The sequence below is a fragment of the Oncorhynchus tshawytscha genome, linkage group LG18, assembly GCF_018296145.1.
Source record: "Oncorhynchus tshawytscha isolate Ot180627B linkage group LG18, Otsh_v2.0, whole genome shotgun sequence".
Classification (NCBI taxonomy): Eukaryota; Metazoa; Chordata; class Actinopteri; order Salmoniformes; family Salmonidae; genus Oncorhynchus; species Oncorhynchus tshawytscha.
Window position 1 is genome coordinate 35,211,158 of NC_056446.1, and position 25,616 is coordinate 35,236,773.

The 25,616-nt window shown below is 45.1% G+C and overlaps 1 protein-coding gene across 1 annotated transcript in view; it reads left to right on the forward strand.

Annotated features, from left to right (window-relative positions):
- The window catches only part of LOC112217931 (gephyrin), a 166,193-nt gene extending 147,540 nt beyond the window's left edge, over positions 1-18,653 (forward strand). Inside the window, exons 13-24 of the mRNA XM_042300533.1 lie at positions 3,202-3,294; positions 7,440-7,495; positions 9,613-9,732; positions 10,664-10,722; positions 10,899-11,052; positions 11,412-11,533; positions 12,111-12,198; positions 15,325-15,398; positions 15,500-15,564; positions 15,666-15,769; positions 17,213-17,309; positions 17,756-18,653. Coding sequence (XP_042156467.1) covers positions 3,202-3,294; positions 7,440-7,495; positions 9,613-9,732; positions 10,664-10,722; positions 10,899-11,052; positions 11,412-11,533; positions 12,111-12,198; positions 15,325-15,398; positions 15,500-15,564; positions 15,666-15,769; positions 17,213-17,309; positions 17,756-17,889 — 1,166 coding nt within the window. The 3' untranslated portion in view covers positions 17,890-18,653. The remainder of the gene's footprint in view (positions 1-3,201; positions 3,295-7,439; positions 7,496-9,612; positions 9,733-10,663; positions 10,723-10,898; positions 11,053-11,411; positions 11,534-12,110; positions 12,199-15,324; positions 15,399-15,499; positions 15,565-15,665; positions 15,770-17,212; positions 17,310-17,755) is intronic.
- The last annotated feature ends 6,963 nt before the right edge of the window (positions 18,654-25,616 follow it).

The following is a 25,616-nucleotide window of genomic DNA, read 5'->3' on the forward strand; positions in this document are numbered from 1 at the left end:
ACTATATACAGTAACACATATGTCACACATAAATATACAGTGGTCTGTATTGTAGTGGTCAGACTGCAGGAGATTACTGTTTATATCACCTTACTGAACACTTCAACTATAGATGTGTGAGACAACGAGAGACAGAGAGAAAGTGTGTGTGTGTTTCTGCATGTGTGTGTGTGCATGCGTGTGTGTGTCTGTCTTCCTTGGCACTAGCCTCGGGACTTCCTTGGCACTAGCCTCAGGGCCTTTGTCAGAGGATCTTAGGGCCGTGGTCTCCCACATGGCTGTGTCACATTATTCTGGAGGTGGACACACAGAGCTTGAACAGGGCCAGGGGAGGGCTTGGACAGGGCCAGGGGGGGGAGGGGGGGAGGTTTTGGACAGGGGGGGAGGTCTTGGACAGGGCCAGTGGGAGGTCTTGGACAGGGCCAGGGGGAGGTTTTGGACAGGGCCAGTGGGAGGTTTTGGACAGGGCCAGTGGGGGCCAGGGCTAGGAGGTCTTGGACAGGGCCAGTGGGAGGTCTTGGACAGGGCCAGTGGGAGGTCTTGGACAGGGCCAGGGGGAGGTCTTGGACAGGGCCAGTGGCAGGTCTTGGACAGGGCCAGTCGCAGGTCTTGGACAGGGCCAGTGGACAGGTCTTGGACAGGGCCAGTGGGAGGTCTTGGACAGGGCCAGTGGGAGGTCTTGGACAGGGCCAGTGGGAGGTCTTGGACAGGGCCAGGGGAGGTCTTGGACAGGGCCAGTCGCAGGTCTTGGACAGGGCCAGGCAGGTCTTGGACAGGGCCAGGGGGAGGTCTTGGACAGGGCCAGTGGGAGGTCTTGGACAGGGCCAGTCGCAGGCCAGCCAGTCGGAGGTCTTGGACAGGGCCAGTCGCAGGTCTTGGACAGGGCCAGGGCCAGGTCTTGGACAGGGCCAGGTCTTGGGAGGTCTTGGACAGGGCCAGTGGGAGGTCTTGGACAGGGCCAGTGGGAGGTCTTGGACAGGGCCAGTGGGAGGTCTTGGACAGGGCCAGTGGACAGGGCCAGGGAGGTCTTGGACAGGGCCAGGGGAGGTCTTGGACAGGGCCAGGGGAGGTCTTGGACAGGGCCAGGTCTTGGAGGGCCAGGGGAGGTCTTTGGACAGGGCCAGTGAGGAGGCCAGGGCCAGGGGAGGTCTTGGACAGGGGGGGAGGTCTTGGACAGGCCAGTGGGAAGTCTTGGACAGGTCTTGGGGGGAGGTCTTGGCCAGGGCCAGGGGGTCTTGGACAGGGGAGGTCTTGGACAGGCCAGGGGAGGTCTTGGACAGGGGGGAGGTCTTGGACAGGCCAGGGAGTGGGCTTGGACAGGCCAGGGGGTGGGCTTGGACAGGGCCAGGGGGAGGGCTTGGACAGGGCCAGGGGGAGGGCTTGGACACACTCCTGATTCAGCTCTCTCTCAGTCATAACTAATAGAACAGCCATGGTGGCCTCTCTATGTGTCTTCTATTCTCACCCTGTACAGTGATGTTTCATTTTGTTTTGAGAGAGTCTGTTTCATGATGGGGTGTGAGAATGGAAGGGTGGAGGGGTGGAGGTGTGGGATGAAATATTTAGACAAGAAACAGATGGAGGACAGGGGTTTGTGTGTGGGTGTTGTGTGTGTGTGTGTGTGTGTGTGTGTGTGTGTGTGTGTGTGTGTGTGTCTGTGTGTGTGTGTGTGTGAATCACACCCTCACACCCTATTTATAGACTATTAGCAGCTCATGGTATTTTAGTGCAGTGCTTTCTTCTTCCGCCCACTCTCTCTTTCTGTGTCTTCTCTCTGTCGATCATTCTCTCTTCTATTTTCCTCTCTGCAGTCTAACCGGCAGTTTTTTATGGTTCTTAGTCAGATATTTCCAACATTTCTACTTTTAGATTGTTACATGTGGGGAATTGTGCGCAAGGGACAAGAGAGAGTACGCAGGTGTGTGTGTGTGCGCGCTGTTCTGGTCAGGTGGTGAGTCACAGAGATCCTGATGAGAGGTGTCACTCTCTCACTAACACACACACCTCCGGCACATGTCTCTCTGTATCTACATCTGAACCAGATGCTCTCCCTCCCTCCCTCTATCTCCCTCTTTCCCTTCCTCCCTCTCTCTTTCTCCTTCCCTCCCTCCCTCTCTCCCTCCCCCATCTCTCTCTCTCTCTCTCGTACATCTCCCGCTCGCTCTCTCTCTCTATCTCTCTCTCCTCTCTCTCTCTCTCTATCTCTCTCTCCTCCCTCTCTCCCTCTCTCCCTCTCTCCCTCCCTCTCCATCTCTCCAACATCCCTCTCACACCTGACTCTCTCTCCTTCTCTCCCTTCCCCTCTCTCCCTCTCTTCATCCCTCCCTCCTTCTCTCTCCCTCTCGTACATCTCTCTCCCTCTCTCTCTCTCTCATACATCTCTCTCCCACCTTCTCGCTCGCTCGCTCTCTCTACATCTCCCGCTCGCTCTCTCTCTCTATCTCTCTCTCCCTCTCTCTCTCTCTCTCTCTCTCTCTCCCTCTCTCCCTCTCTCCCTCTCTCCCTCTCTCCCTCCCTCTCCATCTCTCCAACATCCCTCTCACACCTGACTCTCTCTCCTTCTCTCCCTTCCCCTCTCCCTCTCTTCATCCCTCTCTCCCTCTCGTACATCTCTCTCTCCCTCTCTCTCTCTCCCACCTCTCCCACCTTCTCGCTCTCGCTCGCTCTCTCTCGCTCTCTCTCGCTCTCTCTCGCTCTCTCTCGCTCTCTCTCTCGTACATCTCTCCCACCCTCTCTCTCTCTCCCACCTCTCTCTCTCCCTCCCTCTCTCTCTCTCCCTCTCTCTCTCTACCTCTCGTACATCTCTCTCCCACCCTCTCTCCCTCTCGTACATCTCTCTCCCACCCTCTCTCTCTCTCTCCCTCCCTCTCTCCCTCTCGTACATCTCTCTCCCACCCTCTGTTGTACATCTCCTTCTCTCGCTCTCTCTCCCTGCTCTTCCTCTCTCTACGTTCTCCTTCTACCTTTCTCTCTTTCAATTCCTCTTTCTCTACCTCTACTCTCGCTCTCTTTCTCTCTCTACATTCTCCTTCTACCTTTCTCTCTCTCTTTCAATTCCTCTTTCTCTACCTCTACTCTCTCTCTTTCTCTCTCTACATTCTCCTTCTACCTTTCTCTCTCTCTTTCAATTTCTCTTTATCTACCTCTACCTCTACTCTCTTTTCCTCTCTCTCTCCCTCCTTTCTCTCTATCTCTCTTTAGATGGGATGGGCCGAGTCCTTGCTCAGGAGGTTTATGCCAAAGACAACCTGCCCCCATTCCCTGCCTCTGTAAAGGATGGTTATGCTGTAAGAGGTCTGTACTGTGATGCAATGTACACACACACTGTACACACACACTGTACACACACACTGTACACACACTGTACACACACTGTACACACACTGTACACACACACTGTACACACACTGCACACACAATGCACACACACTGTACACACACTGCACACACACTGTACACACACTGTACACACACACTGTACACACACTGTACACACACTGTACACACACACTGTACACACACTGTACGCACACTGTACGCACACTGTACACACACTGTACACAACTGTACACACACTGCACACACAATGCGCACACACTGCGCACACACTGTACACACACTGTACACACACTGTACACACACACTGCACACACACTGCACATACACTGCACACACACTGTATACACAATGTACACACACTGCACACACACTGCACACACACTGTACACACACTGCACACACACTGTACACACACTGCACACACATGTACACACACTGTACACAACTGTACACACACTGCACACACACTGCACACACACTGTACACACACTGCACACACACTGTACACACAATGTACACACACTGCACACACATTGCACACACACTGTACACACACTGCACACTCACTGTACACACACTGTACTGCACTGTACTTCAATCTCAGGTCATAGTGTACTGCTGATATGTCCTTTCTGTTCTACATTAGGAGTCAGGAGGCACTGAAACACAGTCAGCTAAATGACACACACATCGATATGCACACACAATCAGCATATACACACAATCAGCAAATACACAGCAGTATATACACACAGCAGCATATACACACAGCAGCATATACACACAGCAGCTTATACACACAGCAGCATATACACACAGCAGCATATACACACAGCAGCTTATACACACAGCAGCATATACACACAGCAGCTTATACACACAGCAGCATATACTTATACACACAGCAGCATATACACACAGCAGCATATACACACAGCAGCATATACACACAGCAGCATATACACACAGCAGCATATACATATACACACAGCAGCATATACACACAGCAGCATATACACACAGCAGCATATACACACAGCAGCTTATACACACAGCAGCATATACACACAGCAGCTTATACACACAGCAGCATATACACACAGCAGCATATACACACAGCAGCATATACACACAGCAGCATATACACACAGCACTTATACACACAGCAGCATATACACACAGCAGCATATACACACAGCAGCATATACACACAGCAGCATATACACACAGCAGTATATACACACAGCAGCATATACACACAGCAGCATATACACACAGCAGCATATACACACAGCAGCATATACACACAGCAGCATATACACACAGCAGTATATACACACAGCAGCATATACACACAGCAGCTTATACACACAGCAGCATATACACACAGCAGCATATACTTATACACACAGCAGCATATACACACAGCAGCATATACACACAGCAGTATATACACACAGCAGCATATACACACAGCAGTATATACACACAGCAGCTTATACACACAGCAGTATATACACACAGCAGCATATACACACAGCAGCATATACACACAGCAGCATATACACACAGCAGCATATACACACATACAGCAGTATATACACACAGCAGCATATATATACACACAGCAGCATATACACAGCAGCAGCATATACACACAGCAGCATATACACACAGCAGCATATACACACAGCAGCTATATACACACAGCAGCATATACTTATACACACAGCAGCATATACACACAGCAGCATATATACACACAGCATATACACACAGCAGCTTATTATACACACAGCAGCATATACACACAGCAGCATATATATACACAGCAGCTTATACACACAGCAGCATATACACACAGCAGCATATACACACAGCAGTATATACACACAGCAGTATATACATATACACACAGCAGCATATACACACAGCAGCATATACACACAGCAGCATATACACACAGCAGCATATACACACACAGCAGTATATACATACACACACAGCATATATACACACAGCAGCATATACACACAGCAGCATATACACACAGCAGCATATACACACAGCAGCATATATACACACAGCAGTATATACACACAGCAGTATATACATATACACACACAGCATAGCAGCATATACACACAGCAGCTTATACACACAGCAGCATATAGCATATACACACAGCAGCTACACACAGCAGCATATACACACAGCAGCATATACACACAGCAGCATATACACACAGCAGCTTATACACACAGCAGTATATACACACAGCAGCATATACACACAGCAGTATATACACACAGCAGCATATACATATACACACAGCAGCATATACACACAGCAGCATATACACACAGCAGTATATACACACAGCAGCTTATACATATACACACAGCAGCATATACACACAGCAGCATATACACACAGCAGTATATACACACAGCAGCATATACACACAGCAGCTTATACACACAGCAGCATATACACACAGCAGCTTATACACACAGCAGCATATACACACAGCAGCATATACATATACACACAGCAGCATATACACACAGCAGTATATACACACAGCATACATATACACACAGCAGCTTATACACACAGCAGCATATACACACAGCAGCATATACACACAGCAGCATATACACACAGCAGCATATACACACAGCAGCTTATACACACAGCAGTATATACACACAGCAGCTATATACACACAGCAGCATATACACACAGCAGCATATACACACAGCAGCATATACACACAGCAGCATATACACACAGCAGCTTATACACACAGCACATATACACACAGCAGCATATACACACAGCAGCTTATACACACAGCAGCATATACACACAGCAGCATATACACACAGCAGCATATACACACAGCAGCATATACACACAGCAGCATATACACACACAGCATATACACACAGCAGCATATACACACAGCAGTATATACACACAGCAGCTTATACACACAGCAGCATATACACACAGCAGCATATACACACAGCAGCTTATACACACAGCAGCATATACACACAGCAGCATATACACACAGCAGCTTATACACACAGCAGCTTATACACACAGCAGCTTATACACACAGCAGCATATACACACAGCAGCATATACACACAGCAGCTTATACACACAGCAGCTTATACACACAGCAGCTTATACACACAGCAGCTTATACACACAGCAGCATATACACACAGCAGCATATACACACAGCAGCATATACACACAGCAGCTATATACACACAGCAGCATATACACACAGCAGCATATACACACAGCAGTATATACACACAGCATATACACACAGCAGCATATACACACAGCAGCTTATACACACAGCAGCATATACACACAGCAGCATATACACACAGCAGCATATACACACAGCATATACACACAGCAGCTATATACACACAGCAGCATATACACACAGCAGCTTATACACACAGCAGCATATACACACAGCAGCATATACACACAGCAGCATATACACACAGCAGCATATACACACAGCAGCATATACACACAGCAGCATATACACACAGCAGCATATACACACAGCAGCATATACACACAGCAGCATATACACACAGCAGCATATACACACAGCAGCATATACACACAGCAGCTTATACACACAGCAGCATATACACACAGCAGCATATACATATACACACAGCAGCATATACACACAGCAGCATATACACACAGCAGCATATACACACAGCATATACACACAGCAGCATATACACACAGCAGCATATACACACAGCAGCATATACATATACACACAGCAGCATATACACACAGCAGCATATACACACAGCAGCATATACACACAGCAGCATATACACACAGCAGCATATACACACAGCAGCATATACACACAGCAGCATATACACACAGCAGCATATACACACAGCAGCATATACACACAGCAGCATATACACACAGCAGTATATACACACAGCAGCTTATACACACAGCAGCTTATACACACAATCATACAAACACCAACTTTTGTCATTACATTAAAACATGTATCTTCTTTTTAGCGGCTGATGGTCCAGGCGACCGCTTCATCATCGGAGAGTCCCAGGCTGGAGAACAGGTCCACACACACACACACACACACACACACTTCACCCTGTCTATACTCAGGGTGAAGCACTTGGCTGGTACCCTCCTTCATGAAGAGCGATATATCAAAACACACACTCAACGTTTATTCCCCCTGGACCGACATTGTGTATTGAAGTGTGTGTGTGTGTGTGTGTGTGTGTGTGTGTGTGTGTGTGTGTGTGTGTGTGTGTGTGTGTGTGTGTGTAGCGTCCCATACTGACTTGTGTCCACCACAGGTGTGTGTGACACATGTCAGACACAGTATCACACACTGACACATGTCACACACTGCTCCCATACTGACTTAGCTTACTCCACACACAGGTGGCCATAGACACATGACACAGTATCACACACTGACACATGACACAGCTGACACATGATCAGACACAGTATCACACACTGACACATGACACATTATCACACACTGACACATTATCACACACTGACACAGTATCACACACGACACATTATCACACATAGACACATGACACAGTATCACACACTGACACATGACACAGTATCACACACTGACACATGACACATATATCACACACTGACACAGTATCACACACTGACACATGACACAGTATCACACACTGACACATTATCACACACTGACACATTATCACACACTGACACAGACACAGTATCACACACTGACACAGACATAGTATCACACACTGACACAGTATCACACACAGACACATGACACATTATCACACACTGACACAGACACATTATCACACACTGACACAGACACAGTATCACACACTGACACAGTATCACACACTGACACATGACACATTATCACACACTGACACATTATCACACACTGACACAGTATCACACACTGACACATGACACAATATCACACACTGACACAATATCACACACAGACACATTATCACACACTGACACATTATCACACACTGACACAGACACAGTATCACACACTGACACAGACATAGTATCACACACTGACACAGTATCACACACAGACACATGACACATTATCACACACTGACACATTATCACACACTGACACATGACACATTATCACACACTGACACATGACACATTATCACACACTGACACAGACACAGTATCACACACTGACACAGTATCACACACTGACACATGACACATTATCACACACTGATACATTATCACACACTGACACATGACACATAGTCACACACTGACACATGACACATTATCACACATTATCACACACTGACACATTATCACACACTGACACATTATCACACACTGACACATTATCACACACTGACACATGACACATTATCACACACTGACACATTATCACACACTGACACATTATCACACACTGACACATTATCACACACTGACACATTATCACACACTGTATCACACACTGACACAGTATCACACACTGACACATTATCACACACTGACACATTATCACACACTGACACATGACACATTATCACACACTGACACATTATCACACACTGACACATTATCACACACTGACACATTATCACACACTGACACATTATCACACATGACACATTATCACACACTGACACATTATCACACATGACACATTATCACACACTGACACATGACACGTGTTTGCCTTGCTGTGGTTGTTTGGTTGGGATGACCAGGTATGTTCTCTTGATAAGTGCATGAATTGGACCATTTTCCTGTCTTGCAGAGCCTTACAAATGTAATGAGGACTTTTGGGTGTCAGGGAAAATGTATGGAGTAAATGTACATCATTTTCTTTAAGAATGTAGTGAAGTAACAAAATGTTTGCCTGATGATCTTCTGAACTTCCCAATACATTTCTGATGCATTTCAGTCACTTCAAACCAGACTTCCTTCAGACTGAAATACTGCCAAAGTCCTGTCAGACTGATTTGTAGTAGACTGTCAAAGCCCCAATAAAAACTGGAAACATTAGCCTTTGATTACATCACTGTTTTAATGTAATCAAACAGATTTTTGATATTAAATGGGTTTGGGATATATTTGCAGTGTGTGTGTGGGTTTGTGTCTGTAAATCTGCATGTGTGTACATTTGACACCAGTTTCTCTCTCTGTGTGTCCCTGCAGCCCACCCACACAGTGATGCCGGGCCAGGTGATGAGGGTGACGACGGGGGCTCCTATCCCCTGTGGGGCAGACGCTGTGGTGCAGGTGGAGGATACAGAGCTGCTCCGCGAGTCTGAGGACGTAAGTCTCCCCTTTGACCCCTGACCCTTAGCCCTGTGGAGAGGGACTGAAGAGGGTCTATAGAGGGATGGTGTAATAATAAAAGGTATATTCAGGAGGGATATATAAGTAAATCAAGTAAGGAAGCAAGCTTTGTCTGAGCCAGAATGGCGGTAGTAGTGACGGTGACGACAGTAGGCAAGGTGACGACAGTAGTGAAGGTGACAACAGTAGTGAAGGTGACGACAGTAGTGAAGGTGACGACAGTAGGGAATGTGACGACAGTAGTGAAGGTGACGACAGTAGTGAAGGTGACGACAGTAGTGAAGGTGACGACAGTAGTGAAGGTGATGACAGTAGGGAAGGTGACGACAGTAGGGAAGGTGACGACAGTAGTGAAGGTGACGACAGTAGTGAAGGTGACGACAGTAGTGAAGGTGACGACGGTAGTGAAGGTGGGACGGTAGGGAAGGTGATGACGGTAGGGAAGGTGGGACGGTAGGGAAGGTGACGATGGTAGGGAAGGTGACGACAGTAGGGAAGGTGACGACAGTAGGCTAGGCGACGACGGTAGGGAAGGCGACGACGGTAGGGAAGGCAACCACGGTAGGGAAGGCGACGACGGTAGGGAAGGCGACGACGGTAGGGAAGGTGACGACGGTAGTGAAGGCGACGACGGTAGGCAAGGTGACGACGGTAGGCAAGGTGAAGACGGTAGTGAAGGTGACGACGGTAGTGAAGGTGACGACGGTAGTGAAGGTGACGACGGTAGTGAAGGTGACAACGGTAGGCAAGGCGACGACGGTAGGCAAGGCGACGACAGTAGGCAAGGCGACGACAGTAGGCAAGGCGACGACAGTAGGCAAGCCGACGACAGTAGGCAAGGCGACGACAGTAGGATAGGTGTTTTGTGTAATAGCTCCTTACAGGTTTGTTGGTTTCTCCTTCTCAGGGCACAGAGGAGCTGGAGGTGCGGATCCTCGTACAGGCCCGTCCCGGACAAGACATCCGGTGTGTGTGTGTGTGTGTGTGTGTGTGTGTGTGTGTGTGCTTGCGTGCATGCAAGCCTGCTTCCATGTGTTTGTGTGTGTGTGTAAATGTGCATAAAAGTGTGTTTTGATGTTCCTCTGTATACATACCCCCTCTTTAACCTTCCTATTAAACGTCCTTGTCTCCACTCCCTCCAGGCCCATAGGTCATGACATCAAGCGTGGGGAATGTGTCCTGTCTAAGGGAACCCACATGGGCCCCTCTGAGATTGGCCTGCTGGCCACCGTAGGAGTCACCGAGGTGGAGGTGCAGAAGTTCCCTGTGGTGGCTGTCATGTCCACAGGCAACGAAGTGAGACAGAGAGTTCCAAACCTCTCAGCTAATAACAACTAGTTTTGAAGTTTCATATCCCATTAAGCCCCTCCACTCTGGTGGAGTGATCCTGGCACCACTCAGGCCAGTCCCAGATAGAACTATCTACATTCTTGCTTGAGAAAGTTTTCTGTGAAAAAATTCTAGCAAACTATTACAGTAAATGACTTCATTGTTATCCAGATATTACATTTAAAAAACACTGGGCCTTTAAAACATTTAGCAACAGAAAACGAAAATGAGCTTTTCTTATTGGACAAATCCTGGTTGTCTCTCCCTGTTTTCAGGCTGTTTTCTTCCGTTTAATACCTAATGAACACTTCCCCTGCTGTCTCTAGCTGTTAAACCCTGAGGACGACCTCCACCCAGGAAAGATCAGAGACAGTAACCGTTCCACGCTGCTCGCCACCATCCAGGAGCACGGATACCCCACCATCAACCTGGGCATCGTGGGAGACAAGTAGGACTTCACACTCTTCTTCCTGCTCCTCTTTCTGTTTGTCTTCCTCTTCCTCCTCCCTTGATCTCTTCATCCTCTCATTATCTTTCTTCTTGTCTCTACCATCTTCCTCTTCCTATTCCTGATACTCCTTCTATTCCTCTCTTTCTACTCTCCTTTTGTTTTATATTCCTCTTCCTGCACCTACTTTGCCTCCTCCTCTCTCCTCTTCCTCTCGCCTCCTCTATGCTGTGTGATGGTAACTAGTAACTGTTCACTGTCTATTGGCCCCACAGCTCAGACGACCTCCTCTTCATCTTCCTCTTGATCTTCCTCACCCTCCTCTTCTTCTTCCTCCTCCTCCTCCTCCTTTCACCCATCCCTCTGTAACCCTATATGTGGTGTGTGATGGTAACTGTTCTCTGTCTATCGGTCCCACAGCTCAGACGACCTCCTCTTCATCTTCCTCCTGATCTTCCTCACCCTCCTCTTCTTCCTCCTCCTCCTCTTCCTCCTCCTCCTCCTCCTTTCACCCATCCCTCTGTAACCCTATATGTGGTGTGTGATGGTAACTGTTCTCTGTCTATCGGCCCCACAGCCCAGATGACCTGCTGAATGCCCTAAACGAGGGCATCAGCCGCGCTGACGTCATCATCACCTCTGGAGGGGTGTCGATGGGAGAGAAGGTATGTGAGCAAATAGTGAGTATGAATGGTCATTGGTTATGACATTGCACTATTCTGACACCTTGTGGTCGGGGTGGGGAATTGTGGTGTTAATACTATGTGGGGGAAATGTGGGATTAATTACAATCACACAAAGAACAGGATCATTTATATATTTGGATTGGGAATTGTGGTGTTTGATATTTTGTGACATATACAGTACATTTAACATTTTTTACATACAGTACCAGTCAAAAGTTTGGACACTTACTCATTCAAGGGTTTTTCTTTATTTTTACTATTTTCTACATTGCAGAATAAGACATCAAAACTATGAAGTAACACATATGTAACCATGTATCATGAAGAATTGCAAATAGGATTCTTCTAAGTAGCCACCCTTTGCACACAGCTTTGCACACTCTTGGCATTCTCTCAACCAGCTACATGAGGTAGTCACCTGGAATGCATTTCAATTAACATGTGTGCCTTGTTAAAAGTTTATTTGTGGAATTTATTTCCTTCTTAATGCATTTGAGCCAATCAGTTTGAACGGTGGAAATCTGTCCTTTGGTCTGATGAGTCCAAATTTACGATTTTTGGTTCCAACAGCAGTGTCCTTGTGAGACGCAGAGTAGGTGAACGGATGATCTCCTCATGTGGGGTTCCCTCCGTGAAGCATGGAGGAGGAGGTGTGATGGTGTGGGGGTGCTCTGCTGGTGACACTGTTTGTGATTTATTTAGAAATCAAGGCACACTTAACCAGCATGGCTACCACGGCATTCTGCAGTGATACACCATCCTATCTGGTTTGCGCTTAGTGGTATTATCATTTGTTTTTCAACAGGACAAAGACCCAAAACACACCTCTAGGCTATGTAAGGGCTATTTGATCAAGAAGGAGAGAGGAGAGTGATGGAATGCTGCATCAGATGACCTGACCTCCACAATCACCCGACCTCAACCCAATTGAGATGTTTTGGGATGAGTTGGACCGCAGAGTGCAGAAAAGCAGCCAACAAGTGCTCAGCATATGTGGGGAACTCCTTCAAGACTGTTGGAAAAGCATTCCTCATGAGGCTGGTTGAGAGAATGCCAAGAGTGTGCAAAGCTGTCATCAAGGCAAATGGTGGCTACTTTGAAGAATCTAAAATACACTGTTCAAAAAAATAAATGGAACACTTAAACAACACAATGTAACTCCAAGTCAATCACACTTCTGTGAAATCAAACTGTCCACTTAGGAAGCAACACTGATTGACAATAAATTTCACATGCTGTTGTGCAAATGGAATAGACAACAGGTGGAAATTATAGGCAATTAGCAAGACACCCCCAATAAAGGAGTGGTTCTGCAGGTGATAACCACAGACCACTTCTCAGTTCCTATGCTTCCTGGCTGATGTTTTGGTCACTTTTGAATGCTGGCGGTGCTTTCACTCTAGTGGTAGCATGAGACTGAGTCTACAACCCACACAAGTGGCTCAGGTAGTGCAGCTCATCCAGGATGGCACATCAATGCGAGCTGTGGCAAGAAGGTTTGCTGTGTCTGTCAGCGTAGTGTCCAGAGCATGGAGGCGCTACCAGGAGACAGGCCAGTACATCAGGAGATGTGGAGGAGGCCGTAGGAGCGCAACAACTCAGCAGCAGGACCGCTACCGCCGCCAAAATGACCTCCAGCAGGCCACAAATGTGCATGTGTCTGCTCAAACAGACTCCATGAGTCAGAAACAGACTCCATGAGGGTGGTATGAGGGCCTGACGTCCACAGGTGGGGGTTGTGCTTACAGCCCAACACCGTGCAGGACGTTTGGCATTTGCCAGAGAACACCAAGATTGGCAAATTCGCCACTGGCGCCCTGTGCTCTTCACAGATTTCATCACAGATGAAAGCAGGTTCACACTGAGCACATGTGACAGACGTGACAGAGTCTGGAGAACGTTCTGGAGAACGTTCTGCTGCCTGCAACATCCTCCAGCATGACCGGTTTGGCGGTGGGTCAGTCATGGTGTGGGGTGGCATTTGTTTGGGGAGCCGCACGTGCTCGCCAGAGGTAGCCTGACTGCCATTAGGTACCGAGATGAGATCCTCAGACCCCTTGTGAGACCATATGCTGGTGCGGTTGGCCCTGGGTTCCTCCTAATGCAAGACGATGCTAGACCTCATGTGGCTGGAGTGTGTCAGCAGTTCCTGCAAGAGGAAGGCATTGATGCTATGGACTGGCCCGCCCGTTCCCCAGACCTGAATCCAATTGAGCACATCTGGGACATCATGTCTCGCTTCATCCACCAACGCCACGTTGCACCACAGACTGTCCAGGAGTTGGCAGATGCTTTAGTCCAGGTCTGGGAGGAGATCCCTCAGGAGACCATCCGCCACCTCATCAGGAGCATGCCCAGGCATTGTAGGGAGGTCATACAGGCACGTGGAGGCCACACCCACTACTGAGCCTCATTTTGACTTGTTTTAAGGACATTACATCAAAGTTGGATCAGCCTGTAGTGTGGTCTTCCACTTTAATTTTGAGTGTGACTCCAAATCCAGACCTCCATGGGTTGATACATTTGATTTCCATTGATCATTTTTGTGTGATTTTGTTGTCAGCACATTCAACTATGTAAAGAAAAAAGGTATTTAATAATAATATTTAATTAATTCAGATCTAGGATGTGTTATTTTAGTGTTCCCTTTATTGTTTTGAGCAGTGTATATTTGGATTTATTTAACACTTTTTTGTTACTAAATGATTCAATATGTGTTATTTCACAGTTTTGATGTCTTCAATGTAGAAAATAGTAGAAAATAAAAACCCTTGAATGAGTAGGTGTGTCCAAACTTTTGACTGGTACTGTAGATATATGACATTGTGGAGTTCATACTATGTGGACTCACACAGCACAGGGTTGTATTTATAAGGGCCCAAAACGGAAAACATTTTGCAGCAAAAAAAATGTAAATGTGATATAAATATATATATAAATGTCTTACTATTTCAGTCCGTTTTTTTTTTTTTTTTGCCCTGATGAATACACCCCAGTGATGCACACGTCTTATGTGGGTTTTAGGTACACTTACACTAGGACTGTTTTGGTCTAATGTTTATATGTACCTTAGAAGACTCCAAACGGTGTGATCCTCTTTTTCAGGACTATCTGAAACAGGTGCTGGATATTGATCTGCATGCCCAGATCCACTTTGGACGAGTCTTCATGAAACCAGGGTGAGATGGAGGAAGGAAGGGAGGGATGGCTGGACAGGTGGACCGGTGGATGGATTGTTCATTGATGACCATGTTGTTCTTCTCTTCTCCCATCATATCAGTCTCCCGACAACGTTCGCCACGTTGGACATGGACGGTGTTCGTAAACTCATCTTTGCCCTCCCAGGTAGTGTGTAAAGTAAAGAGAAAGAGGAAATCAGACAATCGTTTCCAGACTGGTTTCTAACACACTCTTCTTTTCTCCCCCCCCCGGCCCCCCCGGCCCAGGTAACCCCGTGTCTGCTGTGGTGACATGTAACCTCTTCGTCATTCCTGCCTTGAGGAAGATGCAGGGGATCCTGGACCCACGGCCCACCATCATCAAAGCCAGGGTAAGAATGACGTCACAGGACTCTTTCTTCATTTGTCTTTCCTCGATTGCTGGCTTTCTCTATCCTCGCTTTCCTCTCCAAATTAATTGGAAGAGGTGTTTTGTCTGACCAGATGACTTGGCCATGTGGCCCATAGACTAGTTACTGAATATCCTTTCAGAATTTTTACTGTCCAGACCAGATGGTCATTTGGGGTGGCAGGTAGTCTAGCAGTTAGAGCGTTGGGACAGTTCTCTAGTTCCAATCCCTGAGCTGACGAGGTGAAAACTCTGTCGATGTCCTCTTATGCAAGGCACTTTACCCTAATTGCTCTAGGGTCACCGATGATAATGGCTGACCCTGGCCGTGACCCCACTCTCCGAGGGTGGCTCAGGGGGAGTTGGGATATGTAAATATATATATATATATATATATATATATGCATGCGTATGAATTGTAGTGAACGAGTGCACACTTCAGGAGGGAGGAGAGATAATTGGGACACAAATCAAATTTATTTATATAGCCCTTCGTACATCAGCTGATATCTCAAAGTGCTGTACAGAAACCCAGCCTAAAACCCCCAACAGCAAGCAATGCAGGTGTAGAAGCACGGTGGCTAGGAAAAACTCCCTAGAAAGGCCAAAACCTAGGAAGAAACTTAGAGGAACCAGGCTATGTGGGGTGGCCAGTCCTCTTCTGGCTGTGCCGGGTGGAGATTTTAACACAACATGGCCAAGATGTTCAAATGTTCATAAATGACCAGCATGGTCGTATAATAATAAGGCAGAACAGTTGAAACTGGAGCAGCAGCACGGTCAGATGGACTGGGGACAGCAAGGAGTCATCATGTCAGGTAGTCCTGGGGCATGGTCCTATGGCTCAGGTCCTCCGAGAGAGAGAAAGAAAGAGAGAATTAGAGAGAGCATATGTGGGGTGGCCAGTCCTCTTCTGGCTGTGCCGGGTGGAGATTTTAACACAACATGGCCAAGATGTTCAAAAGTTCATAAATGACCAGCATGGTCGAATAATAATAAGGCAGAACAGTTGAAACTGGAGCAGCAGCACGGACAGGTGGACTGGGGACAGCAAGGAGTCATCATGTCAGGTAGTCCTGGGGCATGGTCCTAGGGCTAAGGTCCTCCGAGAGAGAGAAAGAAAGAGAGAATTAGAGAATTCACACAGGACACCGAATAGGACAGGAGAAGTACTCCAGATATAACAAACTGACCCTAGCCCCCCGACACAAACTACTGCAGCATAAATACTGGAGGCTGAGACAGGAGGGGTCAGGAGACACTGTGGCCCCATCCGAGGACACCCCCGGACAGGGCCAAACAGGAAGGTTATAACCCCACCCACTTTGCCAAAGCACAGCCCCCACACCACTACACACCCTGATGTGATGTCATGAGGTCATCATGTCATGATGAGCCCTGTTGCTTGTGTGGCTGTCTCCTGTAGTTGTCATGTGACGTGAAGCTGGACCCTCGCCCTGAGTACCACCGCTGCATTCTGACATGGCACCACCAGGAGCCTCTGCCATGGGCCCAGAGCACAGGTACTGATAGAACCATACCATTCTATTGTATTGTATTATTTTCTATTCTATTCTGTTGTGCATTGCTATAAGGAGCGATACACTTCTATACTAAACGACTACACTAAATGTGTAGTCACAGTCTCACTGGCTTTGTTCATGGACAATTGTAGAGGGGTAAGCTATAGTCCTCATCTAACGAACCCTCTGGCTGTGACTATTTTCACTGTTTTCTATTACGTGTAGTATTGTATTGCTTAAAGAACTACAATTAGACAGTGGAGTTTTAGAAGGCTCTCACTCCCTTGCATGCTGTTGTAGTGAGATCATCCTGACTGTCATGGGTGTAATCCTCCTGGACATGTGTGGTACTGGGCACTGACAGAGGGCCTAGAGTGCATTTATTCTCTCTTTCTCTTTCTCTTTCTCTCTTTCCCTCTCTCTCTTTCCCTCTCTCCATCACGTAGGAAACCAGGTGAGCAGCAGGCTGATGAGCATGCGCAGCGCCAACGGTCTCCTGATGCTACCTCCAAAAACAGAGCAATACGTGGAGCTGCACAAGGGAGAGGTGGTCGACGTCATGGTTATCGGCCGGCTATGATGTCATCAAAGGGGGACGTTGAGATGGCTTCATAGAGAGAGGGGGTTCGAATGGGTGGTTCACGGTGCATGTCCACATATCATTGACTATTCTGTAATATGCAACGGCACAGCTAGTTTTTCTTGATTTGGTTAACGTTGAGGTATAGTCAACATCTCCATCACAAACCTAGGTACATATGATACAAAAAAATATTATTAATTTAAAAGATTATAATAGTATTTCAAACAAAGAAAATATAACTTTCAAAGAAAAAAAATCTAATTATAAAAAGAGATTTATTCTGTAATATATTCTTATGATTATTCTTCTTACTATCATTGTTAGATTGTAAGGCAACTTTGTTCCTTTCATTGTAATTGCTTTGTGTGTTCAATGCTAGACCTTATCAATAGCAGTAGCATTTTAATAGATCTGTAGGTGCCTGCCAGGACAAAAGAATAAGAAATATTATTTTCTCATTTTAGTGGAAAAAAAAGATCATTTTTTAAAATATATATATATATATCAAGAAAAACCCTGAGGAAGACTCCAGATTTCCCACGGTGCTTGTGTAAGAGGAAGGAGGGGAGGGTATAATCTAGGTCTATTTCCTCTGTGGTGTGTCGCTTTAACGATGACACCACACACTTCTATTTTTCTCTCATTAGTATGCATCACAATGGCTTGACAAAGAGCTTTGCTTGTTGTTTATCTTGTGAGTCTTGTTTATGTGCGCAGTGCCAAATGCCTGGGCAGGGATGAGGGTGGTGCTGGAAGGGGGTGGGGGGGGCAGTCATCCACCAACCTGCCCAGACCCTGAAGCTTCCTTATTTATCACCTGACCAGGTGCAGCTCTGCCCCCGGGGAGCATGGTTAACTGGGGGAAACAAAAAACAGTATTTTATTTGATCGACTAAAGAGAAAGAGGGAAAACACACAGAATAAAAGAAACAGCTTCTTTAAGTGCTGACAGCCTTTTTAACTGACTTCACAAATGTACAGAAAAAAAATAATACGAAGATGAACCATATTGTACAGATATGTGACCAGCACTCTGAAGGAAATGACCAATATTGAAGCAATGAGGAGACATTGAACAATGCTGTACTATAGTACATTTTCTGTAATGATATGAAACTGATGAAAGAGACTATGATAATAAAAATCCTTGATCATTATGTATAAAAAAGGTTATTGTTGGGTTTCCTTTTTTTTAATAAAATCTATTTAAAGAAAAAAAAAGTGATTTTTGTTCTTTGATGCACCTTGTTTGAGGGTGATCCAATAACATGATCAAGTCTGTGACCAGTGCCTGAGCCTGTTTTCATAAAGTGGCTCAGAGTAGGAGTGCTGCCTTTTTAGATTATATTGAATAGGCTATCATTGGGTAGGCTGTCATTGTAAATAAGAATGTGTTCTTAACTGACTCGCCTAGTTAAATGGAGGTTAAATAAAATAAGAAATGAAATCCTAGATCAGCACTGCTATGCTGAGACACACGTTATGAACATGGGCCGATTAACCCTTAACTTCCTTTATCTTGACGTAGCCTACGTGAAGAAGCCAATAGGCCATTGAAAGATCAAACCCTGAAGAGAGAAAGAGGTTATGTATACACAGAGGTTGTGTGTACACAGAGGTTGTGTGTACACAGAGGTTGTGTGTACACAGAGGTTGTGTGTACACAAAGATGTGTGTACACAGAGAGGTTGTGTGTACACAGAGGTTATGTGTACACAAAGAGGTTATGTGTACACGAAGATATGTGTACACAAAAAGTTTGTGTACACAGAGGTTATGTATACATAATGAGGACTTTTTTATTTTCGTTAACCTTTTGTAACACAAGCAAATGGTTTGAGATCCCCAAAAGAAGCATTCCGGTGAACCTGGAGGGAGCGCAATTCAAATAAATAATCATAAGAATGATGTATATTAAACATTTAGGTACAGATAAGTGTCTTATAACGGTTGAAAGCTTAAATTCTTGTTAATCTACCTGCACTGTCCTATTTAAAGTAGCTATTACAGTGAAAACATGCCATGTGATTGTTTGAGGACGGCGCCCCACATCAAAATATTTTTCCACCGGCACAGATTTCATAAATTCACAAATAGTGATTACATATTCGCTTACTTTTTGAAAATCTTTCTCTGATTTGTCATCCAAAAGGTCCCAGCTATAACATGTAGTGTCGTTTTGTTCGATAAAATCCTTCTTTATATCCCAAAAAAGTCTGTTTAGTTGGCGCCATCGATTTGAGTAATCCACTCGTTTAACAAGCCGAGAAAGGAATCCGAAACCCAACCCCTCAACTTTGTTTCAACAAGTCAAAATAAGTTTATATTTACTCCTCAGATACCCTGAAATGTAATCAAACTATAATATTTCTCACAAAAAGAAGTATGTTCAATAGGATACCGATTTTAGCAGGTGCGTCTTGTCTTCATGGCGCGCGCAAACACGAATTTCCAAGACTGTGTCCAAGTACCAAAACTGATATTTCTTATTCGTTTTTGAAATTACAAGCCTGAAACCTTGAACATAGACTGCTGACACCATGTGGAAGCCATAGGAATTGCATCCAGGGAGTTCATTTTCAGTATGACCTTATACTTGCCATTGTAAGAGGATGGTCTCTCAAACAAAAAACATCAGGTTGGTGTTTCTTTGGATTTTCTCCTACCATATCTATTGTTATATGCTCCTACATTATTTGAACATTTCTACAAACTTCAAAGTGTTTTCTTTCCAATGGTACCAATTAATGCATATCCTGGCTTCTGGGCCTGAACAACAGGCAGTTTACTTTGGGCACGTCATTCAGGTGGAAATTGAGAAAAAGGGGCCTAGCCCTAAGAAGCTTTAGTTATTAAAAGACCTTTGCTTGCTAATCTAAAAAAAAGGAAATATTACTGTTTGCCCCTCTTAAGATGCTATAGCATCAACATAGGCAGTATACACTTCCTCAAAATAGTCAGAATTAATCTAAGATTAATCATGAAATCTGTAATAAATGTTGTTGTTATTGCCAAGGAGATCTTAGTCGCAAAATTTTACGACTAACTAATGAAAACATTCGCATAAAATGAATTATCTCTTGTTGAATGACAACAATCCCGTACATAGTTTCCACTCCTACTAGGAGTAGTACAAGCACCCACAAAGATGCATAGACTTCGGCTACCAAACTTCGATTTCCCTCAAGAAAAAATGTTGTGTGCTCCAACAGCTGAAAAAAACTCTGCTGACACAAAATGTTGTCGTAATATACAGTGCCTTCTGTAAGTATTCAGATCCCTTGACTTTTACCACATTTTGTTACATTACAGCCTTATTCTAAAATGTATTCAAAAAAAAAATCTCTGCAATCTACACACAATAGCCCATAATGACAAAGCAAAAACAGGTTTTCAGAAATGTTTGCTCATTTATAAAAGATAGAAACATATAACGTGTACATAAGTATTCAGACCCTTTACACAGTACTTTGTTGAAGCACCTTTGGTAGTGATTACAGTATCAAGTGTTCTTGGGTATGATGCTACAAGCTTGGCACACCTCTATTTGGGGGTTCAAGTCCATGTTCTGACTGGGCCACTTAAGGACATTCAGAGAATTGTCCCAAAGAGACTCCGGCGTTCTCTTGGCTGTGTGCTTAGTGTCGTTGTCCTGTTGGAAGGTGAACCTTCTCCCCAGTCTGAGGTCCTGAGTGCTCTGGAGCAGGCTTTCATCAAGGATCTCTCTGTATTTTGCTCTGTTCATCTTTGCCTCGATTCTGACTAGTCTTCCAGTCCCTGCCTCTGAAAGACATCCCCACAGCATGATTCTGCCACCACCATGCTTCACAGTAGGGATGGTGCCAGGTTTCCTCCAGATGTGACGCTTGGCATTCAGACCAAAGAGTTCAATCTTGGTTTCATCAGACCAGAGAATCTTGTTTCTCATGGTCTTGAGTCTTTAGGTGCCTTTTGGCAAACTCAAAGTGGGCTGTCATATGCCTTTTACTGAGGAGTGGCATCTGTCTGGCCACTCTACCATAAAGGCCTGATTGGTGGAGTGCTGCAGAGATGGTTGTCCTTCTGGAAGGTTCTCCCATCTCCACAGAGGACCTCTGGAGCTCTATCAGAGTGACCATCAGGTTCTTGGTCACCTCCCTGACCAAGGCCCTTCTCCCCTGATTGTTCAGTTTGGCCGGGCAGCCAGCTCTAGGAAGAGTCTTGGTGGTTCCAAATCTCTTCCATTTAAGAATGATGGAGGCCACTTTGTTCTTCTGGACCTTCAATGCTGCATAATTTTTTTGTACCCTTCCCCAGATCTGTGCCTCGACACAATCCTGTCTCGGAACTCTAAGGACAATTTCTTGGACCTCATGGCTTTGTTTTTGCTCTGACGTACACTGTCAGCTGACCTTATGTAGAGTGGTGTGTGCCTTTCCAAATCATGTCCAATCAATTGAATTTACCACCGGTGGACTCCAAGTTGGAGAAACATCTCAAGGATGATCAATGGAAACAGGATGCACTTGAGCTCAATTTCGAGTTCCATAGTAAATGGTCTAAATACTTATGGTAATAAGGTATGTTTTTTCGGTTTTATTAATTCGCAAACATTTCTAATAACCTGTTTTCACTTTGTCATTATGTGGTATTGTGTGTAGATTGCTGAAATATAAAATATATTTAATCCATTTTGGAACAAGGCTGTAACGTAACACAATGTGGAACAAGCCAAGGGGTCTGAATACTTTCCGAAGGCCCTGTATATGCCAACTGTTCCAACTGGGAAGCATGCGACAGGCTTAACCCAGATAGCAAAACCTTCCCTCCCACTTGCTGTTTGGCGGATACTACCTTGCATTCTGCCAAACAGTCTTGCGATCACCACAACCTGGACTGGGGCAGGGGATAAGGCCTGTTTCAGGGACTTGTTTCTGAAGACCATTCTTCACAGTAAGTTTTGATATTATGAAATGTGTTACACTTGTTTTCTCTACTTTTTAAGTTAAATCTTAAACTCATGTGTAAGACCATGTGCGATTCAAATGTAACTCAATGTTCTTTCTTTGTGTATAGGAGCCATTCTGAAGATCTCCGCAACCTGGGATGCCATTGTTGAGGGGTCCAGATTCAGGTCACCCGTTACCTGAAAGGCGCCTCCGGTTGAGGCAGGAGGCTGAGGCGCACAGAGGGAGGGGATCCGCTGCAGTGAGGGTCAACGTCAAGTCTCAGACCACCTGTCTCAAAACCAGCCACAGAACCGTAACAAACAGCTGAACCCTGGGCTGACTCCTGCATCCTACCACACACTTACCATTCATTCATATTCTGTACACATTGAAATCAGTTTTGTCTGATTTGACCAATGCAATAGTTATGTCACCATACTTCACTTCGCATGTATATACTTTCACAGGTTTCTATACTGTTATTACACTCACTATGCGGAAAACAATATCCTACTATATCCCTATAGGCCATTTTTTTTATATTATTTTTATTTGTGTCTTATTTTCTTTTATCTGCATGCCTCTTGTACTTGATTTAGTTTATTTTGTATTTCTATGTTAGTATGTTATACACTGAGAACACATGGGACTGCTGAGGGGAGGACGGCTCATAATAATGGCCGGAACAGAGCAAATGGAATGTCAAGCAAATTTGTGTCAAGAACTGCAGTGCTGCTGGGTTTTTCACGCTCAACAGTTTCCTGTGTGTATCAAGAATGGTCCACCACCCAAAGGACATCCAGAAAACTTGACACAACTGTGGGAAGCATTGGCCAGCATCACTGTGGAACGCTTTCGATACCTTGTAGAGTATTAGGAAGGTGTCCTTAATGTTTTGTACACTCAGTGGATGTGTGTTACAGATTTGATTACTGCCACATTTGTCACCATTGAACTGTGTGAGAAGCCTGCAAGTAGGGCAATAACATTGAATAAGTACCTGCGTAATTGCACACTCAACTCACCCGTGCTTCGCTTTATCATATTTGACATTGTCCGTAATCTTGAGTTCAGTTGCACACAAAAAAATCCTACAATGATGGAAAGACCTGTGTGTTGTCCTTGTTAATGCAGACAGAGAAGAGCTCCAACTTCTTAATTATAGCCTCAATTTTGTCTCGCACGTTGAATATAGTTGTGGAGAGTCCCTGTAATCCTAGATTGAGATCATTCGGGCGAGGATAAAACATCACCCAGACAGGCCAGTCGTGTGAGAAACTCGTCATCATGCAGGTGGTCAGACAAATGAGAATGATGGTCAGTGAAAACTTTAAGCTCGTCTCTCAATAGAAAAAAAAAACGTGTCAATACTTTGCCCCTTGATAACCAGCGCTGTTCTGTATGTTGTAAAAGCGTTACATGGTCGCTGCCCATGTCATTGCATAGTGCAGAACATACACCAGAGTTCAGGGGCCTTGCTTTAACAAAGTTAACCATTTTCACTGTAGTGTCCAAAACGTCTTTCAAGCTGTCAGGCATTCCTTTTGCAGCAAGAGCCTCTTGGTGGATGCTGCAGTGTATCCAAATGGCATCGTGAGCAACTACTTGCACGCGCATTACCACTCCACTATGTCTCCCTGTCATGGCTTTTTCACCATCGGAACAGATACCAACATGAGCAGCAGCTACGTTTGGCTACATACGGACTGTTAGTGGAATTCCCACGAGAGAGGAATGGTTAATGAGATTGTATGTTCATTATTTGACTAGGCTACCTGTATTTGACATTGTGTTGTTATTTTGCTGAACACTAGATGATTTAATTGTATTTTTGGCAGTGATAATCAGGCTATTTATTTAAAAAACTCACCCAAATGGATAGCCCTGTTGGAAAAATATAAATGGACTGTGAACCACTTCTGAACTGCCTGACACAGAGGGCATGATCAGAGGTGAGAGGTCACTTGGTCAAGGTCAACAGGATGTATTATTAAAAAGATGCTTTACATTGAACTACAGATAGATATGTAGGAGTCCCAGAGTGCATTTCACCTCCTGATGATTATGATGACTGGCAGTGTTAGCATGATTAATCCTTGTTTTTAAAAATTCTCTCTCTTCATCTGTCTGTCATCCATAGGTATTTTTTGATGTGAGATACAATGCCAACTCCCCCCCCCCAGTCCCGTCATCGCCACTTCCCCTAACAAGGGGCCCGAGACTGGTTAGGAGACACCGTTAGAGACACACTTATGCAACTTTGAGGACCTGAGAATATGAAGTTTAGTAGCACTGTAAGTCATGAATCATATGCTGTCATCCCTAGTAACACTGTAATTCATGAATCACATGCTGTCATCCCTGCTCCTCTGTTCTGACCTCTTTCTGTCTTTGACACTTTCTCGCACCCCTCTCCCCACCTCATCTTTCTTCCTCTGTTGTTATAGTGCACACCAGATATGCATTGAAGTACAGATTGAACTTGTATTGATAATATAATATTTATAATGCATGTATTATGTATTTATAACACTTGGATAATGAACTTCTTTTAGTAAAGAATTCTCTACTGGAATTTGTTCTCATTCTCTGCTGGTTGAAATGAAGTCTCTCATTTGACCTATCCTGTGTCCTCAGATCAATGGAGATTGAGGAAATTAGATTGTGAGATGCACCTGTTTTAGAGTATTTACATGATGCATAGGAAGTGTAGTGTACTGTTTTTCAATTCTGGTTCTGTATGTATGAATTACAAATCAGCCTTTAACTAGTTAAATCATGTGTTCCAGTCTATTG